Genomic DNA, 12711 nt, shown 5'->3' with positions numbered 1-12711 from the left:
GGTAGATCCTCTATTAGCTCCTTCAACATGTTTGCCCTGACCTTGATCCTATTCCACATCCATTAAGGAGACTAGTTTTTTTCATGGTACCGCAGAGTGTGCAGTTCTACATCTCAATCTCTAAACTCCATGGTTATTTATTTGTTATGTGCTGTGTGAACTAGCATTAACTGTGCAAGTGTAGGACGTACTCCTGCTGAACCACCAGAAGTTAGTTTATTTTTATTTGCTAGACCATCTTTTCACCTCAATAAGTATGCTTGCCCACTTGCGCTGTAAGTCTTTATTATGCATGTTTTGGTGAGGACAACCTTCCTTGGATTGCCCTTACACCTATAAAGAAGGTGAGAGACTATTACAGGTCCTGGCACAGTACAATGTTTAACATTTTCTTTCAGAAAATGAAAATCAGACCCACTATGTTCTTTCCAAAATGTGCTCAGTTGAATAAGATACTAATGACAGTTGACCTGGCTTCTGCAAATTTCCATCAGTTTCAGAGACTTTGAGGTACCTCATTAGCCTTTCGGGCAGCCAATGGGATTTTTAGGTTGGAATCAACCAGGAAGTTCGTCCAAATCAATGTTTCAACTCTTTCTGCAGTGATACCGTAAATCTTATACAATTTTTCAATTTTTCTCATTCATTCGTTTATAACATCCAATATTTTAGCAGCTTTTTGCAGATTTTAATATGTAAAGTGCAGTAACATGGTATTGCCTTATCAGTGCTTTTGGACAATATTAACTATGAGTTACTATTGGCTATAAGGGAAAATCAAACAGCTTTTCACAAAAGATTTTTTACATTGGGTCACAAAAGCAAGTCTGGTAGAGTAAGCACTCCTGGTTGGGATTTGTGATTGAAACGGAGTATAGTGAGTAAATATGTATCCCCAATATGGGAAGTAAGTAATCTAGGAAGCGTGCTTTTGACTTGTGTGTCATCTTTGTTTTGCTAGTATTGTTATGTCAAAATGTTGTCAGGTATGCCACAGGGCCAGACTTTTGGCCCCATTTAGAGTTGGTGGCTAGGGTACTTCATCACAAGTGTGCTGGAGTACGTCAATTGCCAAACTGATGGTCCACTTTCTCAATTCAAATTTGGACAGACCGCCATGTTTCCTCCGGTGTTCGCATCGCTGGCTCTGTTGATGGAAACCTTACACTAACGGCCAGATGGACATGGAGCATTCGGTGGAAGTACATCACACTCTCTGCCCTATGTAAAGCAGACTGTCTGACGTCATTTTTAGGGTCGAGCCTGCTAGCTCATGCGTTAGCGCATGCATCTCACTTGCGAGACTGTTGTGTACAGTAAAGGGCTTGGAGCCCCCCTGTCACTCACCATGTGTTGGTTTGCGTGGCACTCTTATTTACAGCCTCGTAATTCATCATGGCAAGCCTGGCATAATTTCTGTTAGTCTATGTGGCGCAAGGACCAGGCACCGATTGATTCAACTTAATTAGTGCCCGTCCACTGCTACTGCCGTGATTGAGGTACTATTTTGTTCTTTTTAACTTCTAGTGCCCTGCAAACAGAAGACTTGTGATTAGCAAAAACATGCCCTGCAGGACAAACAAAATTGCCAAGTTTTATTTTTTAAAGCTAACTTTCTTTTATTTTGGCAAGCTGTCTTTTCTCACTTTCAACTCATGTTTTCTTTCGTTTTTGCTTGTGGGTGCTCTTCTCAAAAGATGATGATTAACGTGTTCTAAATATTGCAAAAGCAACATTGTTTCTTTATTATGTGTAATTTCGTAAATTATTCTTTACCACGTAATCGTGCAGTACACCCCAATCCACCCCACTTCAATTCACACCATTCCCCCTCACTTTACCCCACACCAATGCACCCCACTCCACTTACCCCAATCCAATCCACTCAAGCTCACCCCACCCCACTCCAATCCACCCAACCCACCCCATTTAATCTGCACCACTCAAATTCGCTCCACTCTAACCAAAAACAATCCGCACCACTCCAAAACAACCTGCTCCACTCCAATTAGAAACAATCTTCCCTATTCCAATTCAAAACAGTCTGCCCCACTCCAATCCAAAACAACATGCCCCACTGCCATCTACCCTACTTCAATCTGCCCCACTGTGATCCAAAATAATCTGCCCCAATCCAATCCAAAACAATCTGCTCCATTCAAAAACAATCTGGCCCACTGCAATCTGCTGCACTCCAATCCAAAACAATCTGCCCCACTGCAATCCAAAACGATCTGCCCGCTCCAATCCGAAACAATTTGCCATACTCCAGCCCACTTCACTCCAATCTGCACTACTTTAACCCAAAATAATCAGCCGCACCCTGGTACGTCCCACTCCCATCTGCTCCACTTCAATCCAAACCAATCTGTCCCTCTAAAATTGCCCCACGCCAATATGTCCCACTCCAGTCCAAAACAATCTGCACCTCTCCAATCCACCCCACAACTGTCTGCTCCACTTGAATCCAAAACAATCTGTCCTACTCAAATATGCCCCACTGCAATCCAACACAATACGCCCTACTACAATCAACCCCACCCCACTCCATCCCAAGTCACCCCACTGCATTCCACCCCACTCCCACCCAATCCACCCCATCCAACCCAATTCACCCCCATCTAAACCACCCTAATACAATCTGTCCCACTCCAATCTGCCCACTCCAATCCACCCCACTCCAGCCAGCCCCCTCCAATCCAAAACAATCAGTCCCACTTCAATCCACCTCACTCCAGTCCAAAACAATCTGCCCCACTCCACTCCAAAACTCTCTGCCCCACTCCAATCTGAAATTATCTGCTCCACTCCAGTCTGCCTCGCTTCAATCCAAAATAACCTCCCCACTCTAATCCATTTCAATCTGCCCCACTCCAGTCTGCTCCACTTTAATCCAAACCAACCTGCCCCACTCCAACCTGCCACACTCGAATCCCAAACAACCCACTCCAATCCAAAACAATCTGCCAACTCTAATCCAATCCACCTCTCCCCAATCCAATCCATCACATTCCATCCCAATTCACTTCATTCCAGTCCACCGCAATCCACCCTGCTACTATCCAGTCCACCTGCACAATTCAATCTACCCCACACCAATCCAATCCATCCTAATACAATCTATCCCACTCCGATCCAATACACCTCACCTCAATACCGCAGTCCAATCCACTACACCCCAACACAATCCACTCCAGTCCAATCCACCCCACTTCAGTCCCACCCACCCCACTCCAATCTAACTCACCCTACTCCAATCCAACCCCACTCCAATCAAGTCCACCACTACCCAATCCACCTCACTCCAATCCAATCCACCTCACTCCAATACAATGTTTTTTAATCCACCCCACTCCAGTCCACATTAATCCACCTTACTCCAGTCCAATCCACCACACTCCAAACCACCTTAATCTACCTCACTTCAATCCAGTACAACCCTCTCCAGTCAATATACCCCACAGCAATCTAAGCCACCCCACACCAATCCAATCCACCCCACTCCAATCCAATCCACCCCACCCCACTCACAGCTAATCCATCCCACTGCAGCCCAGCACAGCCCAATTTATCCCACCCACTCCAACCCAGTCCACCCTATTCCAGTCCAATTGACCCCACTCTAGTTCACTCTAATCCAGTTCACCCCACTCCAATCCAATCCACCCTACCCCAATCAACCCACCCAACCCCAGCCCTATCACTTCAATCCAAACCACCCACTGAATCCAATCTAGTCCACCCCACTTGAATCTTTCCTAGTACCATCCACCTCACCCCATTTCAATCCACCCCACTCTAATGTAATCTACCCCACAACAATCCACCCCACTCTACACCAATTCAATCCTGCCACTCTACTTCAATCCAGTCTACCCCACTACCTCAATCCACTCCAACCCATTCCACCCTACTCCACTCTATGACACTCTCTGCCACTGAACCACTAAACTCTACTCCCCTCTACTCAAATCTACAACACTCTACTCCTCCCACTCCACTCTACAACATTCCAGCAAATCCACTTTATAACACTCTACTCCCCCACTTCACTCTGACACTAACTTTTAGCAATGCTAAACAACAGCCACACTGGTGCACAACATGGCAAAACACATTGCCAAAGCCAAAAGGTCTTGTATAGGCGAGACCTATTGGCTTTTCCAATGCCTGTTTTCTCTTTGGCACCACCAGTAATAGCCTTGTGGTCCTAAAGAGAAAAAAAGAAAAAAACACTCACATAATGGGAAACAACACTGGTCCCAAAATGGGAGTTTGTTTTTGTAAAACAAAAAAAGTTTGCTGAGTAGCTATATAAAACATGGTGGCGGCTCAGCAAAAATTCAATGCTTTCAGGGCAGCTGCTACGGCAGTGCATCTTATGAAGAGCTGGAGATCACTATCGAACATGTTAGCTGAAATCTCTAAATGTGGTAGGTGTCTTCCACAACAGCAGCAGAGCTTATTATTTCCAGACCTCTGGGGGATGTCGGACACCCGCATCCTCTAAATCCGCCCCTTAGGTTAATTTAAAAGACTAACACAAATATATTCTTTAAAAATCGGTTTGCTTCACACTAAGGGCAGGGAGGGACCTCATTTCATTTGTCACGTCAATTGATACTGCCTTTATCTGTTGAATGATTATATGACGATATCAAGGATTGCATATGGATTTTAAATTTTGAACCTTTTCATCAGAGGTTATTAGCATGTTAACGAGACGGTGCAGGGCATGAATACTACAGAAATCACACTTGTTATATGCTTATGGTACATTGAAATAAGACCATGTCGGTACTCTTCTTTCCATTTCTATTTCTGAATCCCATGCCCCCCTTATTGCAGTAACCTGCCCTCACATCATCTTTCCACGAAACTTGGCAATAAGTGCTTTGCGCAAGAACATTACAGATGGCCTACTATGCTTTACTACACCACTGTGATATGCACAACACATCACATGGGCATGTGAGTGGGCGGGAATACTTTGGCATGGCACAGTAATAGCACATACTGGTGTGGCTACACAGCTTTCTTGCGAATGTGTGCCCACGCACCAGCCTTCTGCTTTCTCAGTGCTGAGAGAATATGAGACAAGCAGCAGCTGATGATGAAGAATTCCATGTGAGCCAGCTGGAAAATAATTGCGTACTGCAAATGCATAATGAAATGTAATTAGCATAGAGAGTAAAACATACATTTATATTATTCGGTAATGAAAATAGTATCCAAAACATTCTCATTAATCTAAGCGAGAAATCAGTCTTAGCTATGAAGGTGTTCGTTTTCCAAATTGACTTTACAAGGGGCAACCATATTATAGTAGGCAGCAGTAAAAAGTTGTGCTCGTGTGCAACACAAATGTGCTTCCCTGATTACTTTACCGCTTTGAATGGACGTTAAGTGGCCAAAATTGCTTTGGAAGCAGAAATGTTATTACTCACTCCTTAATCGTCGATATCACAGGTTGACATATTGGCCTCCCTCGAGGACTCCTAATTGCTGCTGATGGCAAGGAAAAGGGCAAGAATCGGAAACTACAATAAAATAAATAATACCTTTAGAACTCTGTGTACGTTCTGTCCCCTCCCCTGCCTTCGTGACCCTCGAGCCCCCTTGAGCATTCCAGGGTTCCAGGATTGAATTACTCATTGAGCCAACAGTTTGGACACTGAGCCCCATATTTATAATGTTTGTGCCGAATTTTATACTTTGACGCCCGACCCCGCAAACGTCAAAATTCAGCAGTGTGCACCATTTTCTGGATGCGTGAAACCGCCTTGCATTAATGACATGCAAGGTAGGCGTTCCCGTCCCAAAAATGACTTTAAGGCATGTGCGCCTTATTCATACTCCTGTGTCATTTAGACACAGAGGAGGGGGCGGGCCTTAAAAAATGGCGCACAGCCTGATTCGCGCCGTTTTTTAACACCTGGGTGAGGGCAGCGTTAAGGGACTTGTGGGCTCATTTCCATGGTCTCTGACCATGGAAGCAGTCCACAGGTGCCCTTCCCTGCCCCCAGGGACACCCCCTGCCACCCTCGCCCACCCCTGGAGGACACCCATGGATGGAGGGACCCATCCCAGGTCAGTACAGGTAAGTAGAGGTAAGTAATTTTGTATTTGTTTTTTAAGTGGCAAGGGGGGGGCCTAATTTGGGCCCCCCTACATGCCACTGTGCCCACTGACCATGCCCAGGGCAGGGAGGCATGACTCCTGTCTTCCCTAAGACAGGAGTCATTTCAATGGGAGTTGTGTGTCAAAAAATGGCGCAAGTCCGGTTAGAGCCATGATTTTTTATTCTAACCGGCTTGCACCATTTTTTGACGCACAACCCCCATTCTTCCCTATGCCTGCATTGCTCGGTTAGAGTATTTTTTTTTTACTCTAACCAGGCTGCAGCGCCGGCTAACGCCAATCCATAATTAAGGCACCCACCTGGCGCGTAGGAATGGCGTTAGCCAGCAGTAAATTTTTTGATGCAAACCAGCGCCGGCACTGGTTTGCGTCAAAAAGTATAAATATGGGCCTAAATGTGCGAGGCTGCAGTGTTTGGCATCAGTCCCACCCCACCTGCTAGTGGAGGTTGCTACCTTGAAAGTGTTCAAATTCCTTCTTTTTACAATCTCTGTAGGTAAACTAATTTCTAAATCTGCATTTAGCAGGACACCTTCAGCCCTTTAATGCCTGCCTCAGTCCTCAGTCCTTCCTGCCCTGTGTGAATACCGAATACCAAATTCCAAATCAGTATGGAGTTCCAATCCCATTTTATGAGTCAGTAAAAGGTTCCCGGCAACTAAAATGAGATTTGAGCATTAAAAAACAAATTGTGGTTACAAACTTTAAATTGGAGTGTTCGTGCCCATATAACTGCTTTGGAAACCTGGCCCAATGTTTAAAATGTCATTCAGTACCCATAGGAAGCCATCAGACACATTAATGAAGCTTTAACCTGTGGAAAGAGTTGAAAATCCAATACAAGACATCTTTTTAACTCATTTTAACCTCGTTAGGTATCTGGTATTCAAAACAATGCTGTTGTACATCTTAGTAAGGATAATCTCAGCAACTTTTGGTAAATCATTTTACAGCCATGAGGAAAGGTATGTAAAATAACTGTAACCATGTTTTAAAATTTAGGACTCTTCACTTTCTCATTTGGATGCCTTTCTTAAGCCAGAATTCTGCGGGATCTCAATAAAGTGATTAAATATCATATGTTTCTCTAGAGAGTTCTGACATTGACCACGGTAGTTCTATTGAGACATATCTGGGTAAAAGTTGATTAAACGGTGTTACTCACTGCCTATAACTACACGCTTTTCGCTGGTGGTAATAATGAGCATAAACTGTTTAAAAGAGGGATAACAAGAAGAAGAGGCAAAAAAAAACTTTAGCACTCTTTATTCCCCATTTTTCCTCGAGGGCTGAAACAATATGAGTACTTTGTGCAAATGTAATTTATGGGAGTGTTTGTGCGCTAGATCGTACTGATCACGCCCAAATTACCCATTAAATGGCTTAAATGAATTAACATGACCTTTCTCTCTGAACTTTGCTTGTTTGCACTGTGGTCAAATATTAGATTTAAATTTGCAAGGGCAATAAGAACTGGATCACCGACCTGATCCTCGTGGCCTGTTTCTTCAGTGTTCATCAGCAGGGGTTTTTTGCAGATGGAATGTTAACTGTAGGTAACATATGGCGGCTTACAGCTCATTGAAGTGTTTCCGTGTGTGGGATCATTAACTGATTTGAGAGCTGTTTTACTGATGGTCTCATTTCTTTTCACTTAGACTGGGTGTGGGTGTACTGTGGGTGGAGAGCGCGGCTATGCTAGCTGCCCGTTAAAATTGTGCATTACTAGGGACTTGTTTCTGCGGCTGGACATATTTGTGTGATATATTGTCTGCTAGCTTGTTTTATGCATCACAGCACATATTGGATTTAATGAAGGGTCATTGCACAGTGCTAATTTTGCTACAGCTTGATCTGTATGAGTGTCAGTTCCCTAATATGCTTGGGTGTATTCTTCATTTACTTAAGGAAACTCTGACATCTGTGGTGCATGTCCTATTAGAGAACATAAACCAGGAGAGGTGTCCTCCACAGAAGTGTGTCCGCCCAAGAAGTACCTGCATCAGGAGACCTCCGCAAACTAGAAGTCTGTGCACCAGAAGAACACTCCTTCCTAGAAGTGCATGAACCAGGAGAGCTCCCCTTCCTAGAAGTGTGCGCACCAGGGCGTTTCCCCTCCCTGGAAGTGCACGAATCAGGAGCGCTACCCCCCGGAGGAGTAAAGGAAACCCTGTCTTCAGGTTTGCTGTGTACATCAGCATTGGAGGTTTTCTTTCTTTGTTTTAATGATCGGGCACAGACAGCACCCTGAACAGTGTAATTCCTGCGCATGCTTGTGAGATATGTGAGCAGGTGGCATAGCAGGACAATTTCAGAGAAGAAAGTTTGGGGACAAATTATAGGATGAACGTATCAAAAGAATAGCTGAAGAAACTGATTATACAATGACAGAACAGCTCAAACGAGGAACCAAAATATTGTTTAGACTAGAGTTAGATTCAGAGTACGGAAAAAGGGCAGGGGTGCAATGGAGTAATTATAAGGAACCGGGGCTGTAACGTACGACTGCGTGGTTCAGAGCCGAACTGCTCCTGTGCTTTTAAGGTAGCCAGATCCACTTCATGCGAATAATGCGCATAGATAAATATATGTTTGTACCTTACTAAAGTTTGATTGCAACAAATAAAAGGCTAATAGTGGGTTTTTAACACACCGACTTGTTACTTTGTTCTTCCAAGAAATAGCAAAGATAGGCTGAGTGAAAGTGTCAATGTACATATTCGATATATATTGTGGGGTGTTTGGTTCTCTTATATGGCAAGCCAGTGTTCTACACCCCTATATTTTGTTTCCAAATACCAAGAAGGGATTGTGCTAATAAATACATTATTATAGTCTGGTCTGGGCCTACCCCTGTGCATCTGGTCATATTTATTTGATATTTAAAGTTCTTGTAGAGCCCGATTCTGCCATAGGGTTTTAAAGCGCTTTAAGAATAACAGCTATCATCTCTATCCAGATGTGCAAATTAACAGTTATGTTGAAAATAGCAACACTAAAGCACTTTATCTTAAGGAGGAGGGGCGGGTTTGGATGAGGTACACAGAATAATTAGGGGTGAGTGGGTAAACAAACAGGCTAAAGTTCAGGTGGCAGCACTTATCTATTGGGGAGAATTCTGTTAAGGAATTAATATGCATGGTGCGAGGAATAATCCTTTTGGTGATACAGTAAAAGCACTTCATAGCCTGCATCATGCCTTGGATCACTTGCCTGTGCAATTCACAATGTGAATAAAGTTTATTTTATATTGATGAACCATGCCTGTTGGATTGTGTGTTTATTTAAAGGCCAACACAAGGATTGTTAGGCATTCATTTTTACTAAACATTTGAGCCTTTGTTAATTTGACAGTATTCTGGAGACTGTGTTTCTGTCTGGCATATGTGAGACTTTAACACCTCACTTTATGTTTGTGTTATCTTCACTGTGCAGTATTCAGGTGCATTTTGCATCGTGAGGCACAGTTTAATATGTTTCAGAAAAACTGCATTGACCCCTTCTGGGCCTCAACATGGGTGCTGCATGATATGACGTTTGCTTCTTTTGTGAGACAGGATGTGCATCTCATAGGCATGCTTTCAAGTCATTACAATGTAAAGTTAAGACAAGAGCATTGGGTGCAGCACTTTTTGGTAGTCCTTTCACTCTAGATGCACAGTGATCTTTGGGCCTGATGTATATTTTGGCAGATTGCATACTCCGTCTCAAACGTAATGGATATCCCATCCGCCCTTTTACAAGTGCGTTATATTATATGGCACTTCCAGTCTGACGGACTGCTCGTCTATCCCACGTGTGACAGAATATACCGTTTGCCAAAATATAAATCAGGGCCTTTGTTGCCTCATTTCTGATATCAGAGCTTTCAGAAAGCAAAGCTCTATCCTGCTTTCTTTCAGTGAGCCAGGACAGCATCATGGTGGTGTTGCTGCTTGGACTGAGGATCTGCTCAAAATTGAACCTGCTGGCCACTACAAAGTACTGCTCACTAAACAGTAGGCAAAAGTCATATGAGGCGAGGCATGCTCCTAAAGGGGGAGTGAAGGAGGTCCTTGCGGATGGTAGAAGGACATATTCAGTGACTTACCATGGCCCGTGTGGGTCATAGCACAGAAAAGTTTTTATACGTAGGGGCTGCAAGTGTACCACTTTGACACCAGAGGACACCAAAGCAGATAAAATGCTACACAACATTGTATTTTTCGGTTTCTACAAAGCAAACATTCACTTCATCAGTGCTTTATTGGTCATAATAATTTTTAACTGAAAACCGGAAATCCTAGCTATATTTTATTTTTGATTACCATTTTAATAGTGTATCTCTAACATTAAAATCTTGTCATTAAAGCTGATCATAAGAACAGAAAGTGTTTCATTTACATTGGACAGTTCACGTCACATGAGTGTAATTTACATTTTCCTTCTGTTCTTTTACCAGTAACTCCAGAGGCGATTGGTTTCCTGTCTGCAGTGGGAGTTTTTATCATTCTGCTGGCAGTGCTGTTCCTTTTCATAAATAAGAAGCTCTGTTTTGAAAAAATCGGTGGCCTCCCCTGCTTGGAGCAACGACGGAAAAGAAAGCGCTCCAAAGAGAAGTCTGGAGTTCACGAGGGACTTGGTAAGCATTACACCTGAAGTGATAGAATATAAACCAATAGGAATGTTTGTGAACCAACTGGGCAATTTATTTTTAAAACCTTATATTATGCTATAAGACATAGGCTTGTCAATACATTACAATATATTAATTTATACCAAACATTTAAGCAGGACATCTGCCTTGTCTAAGTAGTACATTTTAGTACAATGGGTATACGACCTGTACCCTACAGAGGAATTGAGGAGTTCAGACTTTAGGAATTAAATTAGAGTCAACTTCTTTAGGAAAGCCTTAAATATCTGTATGCGTTACTAGTTCCGGCTGGTATCTGTGTCCAAATTTCTGGCCATGCTGTGTTGTCATGGCTGAATAGAGGAATAACATGTTGGACATACAATTACCAGGTCCAATTCTGAAATTGATTTCGAATTCTGGGCCGACTTAAATCACCATTTAGTTGTGATCTAGGATAACATGACTTTAGTTTAAATTATAATTATGTCCAGAAGTGGAACACATTTAAACTGAATATTGGTGAATATTAGATTATTTTAATGAATAGGGTTAGGGGCAAATCCACGCAGTTCAGTGATTCAGAAGAGTGCAACCTCTGGCCAAAATACAATGCTTACTCATGCCACCTTATTGATCCCTTAACTGCTGAGGCTTTTCCATCCCAGTGCTGAGCCTTGTTTTTGCTATTTGGGATCCTTTGCGCTTACGACTCAATAACTTTTTTCATGTAGTGTATCAACACTTTTGAACCTACTTCTGGGTTTGAGGGGAAAACAGGTGTGAAACCCTTGGGTGATCCTGGAAAGGTATACATATCTGAAAAGTAGATAGAAATTCTGAATTTAGCAAGGGATCATTTGTGGACGTCCCTCAAGGATTTCCCAAAGAAACTAAGGGGCATATTTATACTCTGTTTGCGCCGGAATTGCGTCGTTTTTTTTAACGCAATTTTGACGCAAAACTAACTCCATATTTATACTTTGGCGTTAGACGCGTCTAGCGCCAAAGTCCATGGAGTTTGCGTCATTTTTTAGCGTGGACACCTACTTTGCGTTAATGATATGCAAGGTAGGCGTTCCCATCTAAAAAAGTGACTCCGAGGCATGTGCGCCGTATTTACACTCCGGGCAAAATTCACGCCCGGGAGTGGGCGGGTCAAAAAAAATGACGTACGGCCGCTATTGTGCCGTTTTTTAGTGCCTGGAAAAGGCAGGCGTTAAGGGACCTGTGGGCTCTGAAGGAGCCCAGAGGTTCCCTCCCATGCCCCCAGGGACACCCCCTGTCACCCTTGCCCACCCCAGGAGGACACCCAAGGCTGGAGGGACCCATCCCAGGGATATTAAGGTAAGTTCAGGTAAGAGTTTTTTTTTTTTTTTTTTGTGGCATAGGGGGGCCTGATTTGTGCCCCCCTACATGCCACTATGCCCAATGACCATGCCCAGGGGACAGGAGTCCCCTGGGGATGGCCATTGGGCAAGGGGGCATGACTCCTGTCTTTGCTAAGACAGGAGTCATTTCTATGGGGGTTGGGAGTCGAAAAAAATGGCGCAAATCAGGTTGAGGCGAAAAATTTGCCTCAGCCTGACTTGCCCCATTTTTTGGCGCCCAAGCTCCATATCCCCCTACGCCGGCGCTGCCTGGTGTACGTCGTTTTTTTTCACGCGCACCAGGCAGCGCCGCCGGCTAACTCCGGCTAACGTCATTGAATAAATACGGCGCCCGCATGGCGCTTCAGAATGGCGTTAGCCGGCGCTAATTTTTTTTACGCAAAACTGCGTTAGCGCTATTTTGCGTCAAAAAGTATAATATGGCCCTTACTGTTGAAATACAAAAATATTGACAATGAGTAGGAAAAAAAAGCCGTTAGTTACAACATTTTCTCCTGTTACTACTTGTCATGATGGCCAATTTAAGAAAAGCGGTACACTGTTACATCCACTAGGCCCTTTAGG

The 12711-nt window shown here is 43.6% G+C and overlaps 1 protein-coding gene across 7 annotated transcripts in view; it reads left to right on the top strand.

Moving 5' to 3' along the window:
• Nucleotides 1-12711, top strand: part of SYT16 (synaptotagmin 16) — a 569077-nt gene that overhangs the window by 312496 nt on the left and 243870 nt on the right. For all 7 annotated transcript variants that reach the window (XM_069207390.1, XM_069207384.1, XM_069207388.1 and 4 more), the window contains exon 2: nucleotides 10583-10762. In XM_069207390.1, coding sequence (XP_069063491.1) covers nucleotides 10583-10762 — 180 coding nt within the window. The remainder of the gene's footprint in view (nucleotides 1-10582; nucleotides 10763-12711) is intronic.

Source organism: Pleurodeles waltl, chromosome 9 (assembly GCF_031143425.1).
Source record: "Pleurodeles waltl isolate 20211129_DDA chromosome 9, aPleWal1.hap1.20221129, whole genome shotgun sequence".
In the NCBI taxonomy this organism is placed as follows: domain Eukaryota; kingdom Metazoa; phylum Chordata; class Amphibia; order Caudata; family Salamandridae; genus Pleurodeles; species Pleurodeles waltl.
Note: the sequence above shows the minus strand (reverse complement) of the source record. Positions and strands in the feature narration are given on the sequence as shown.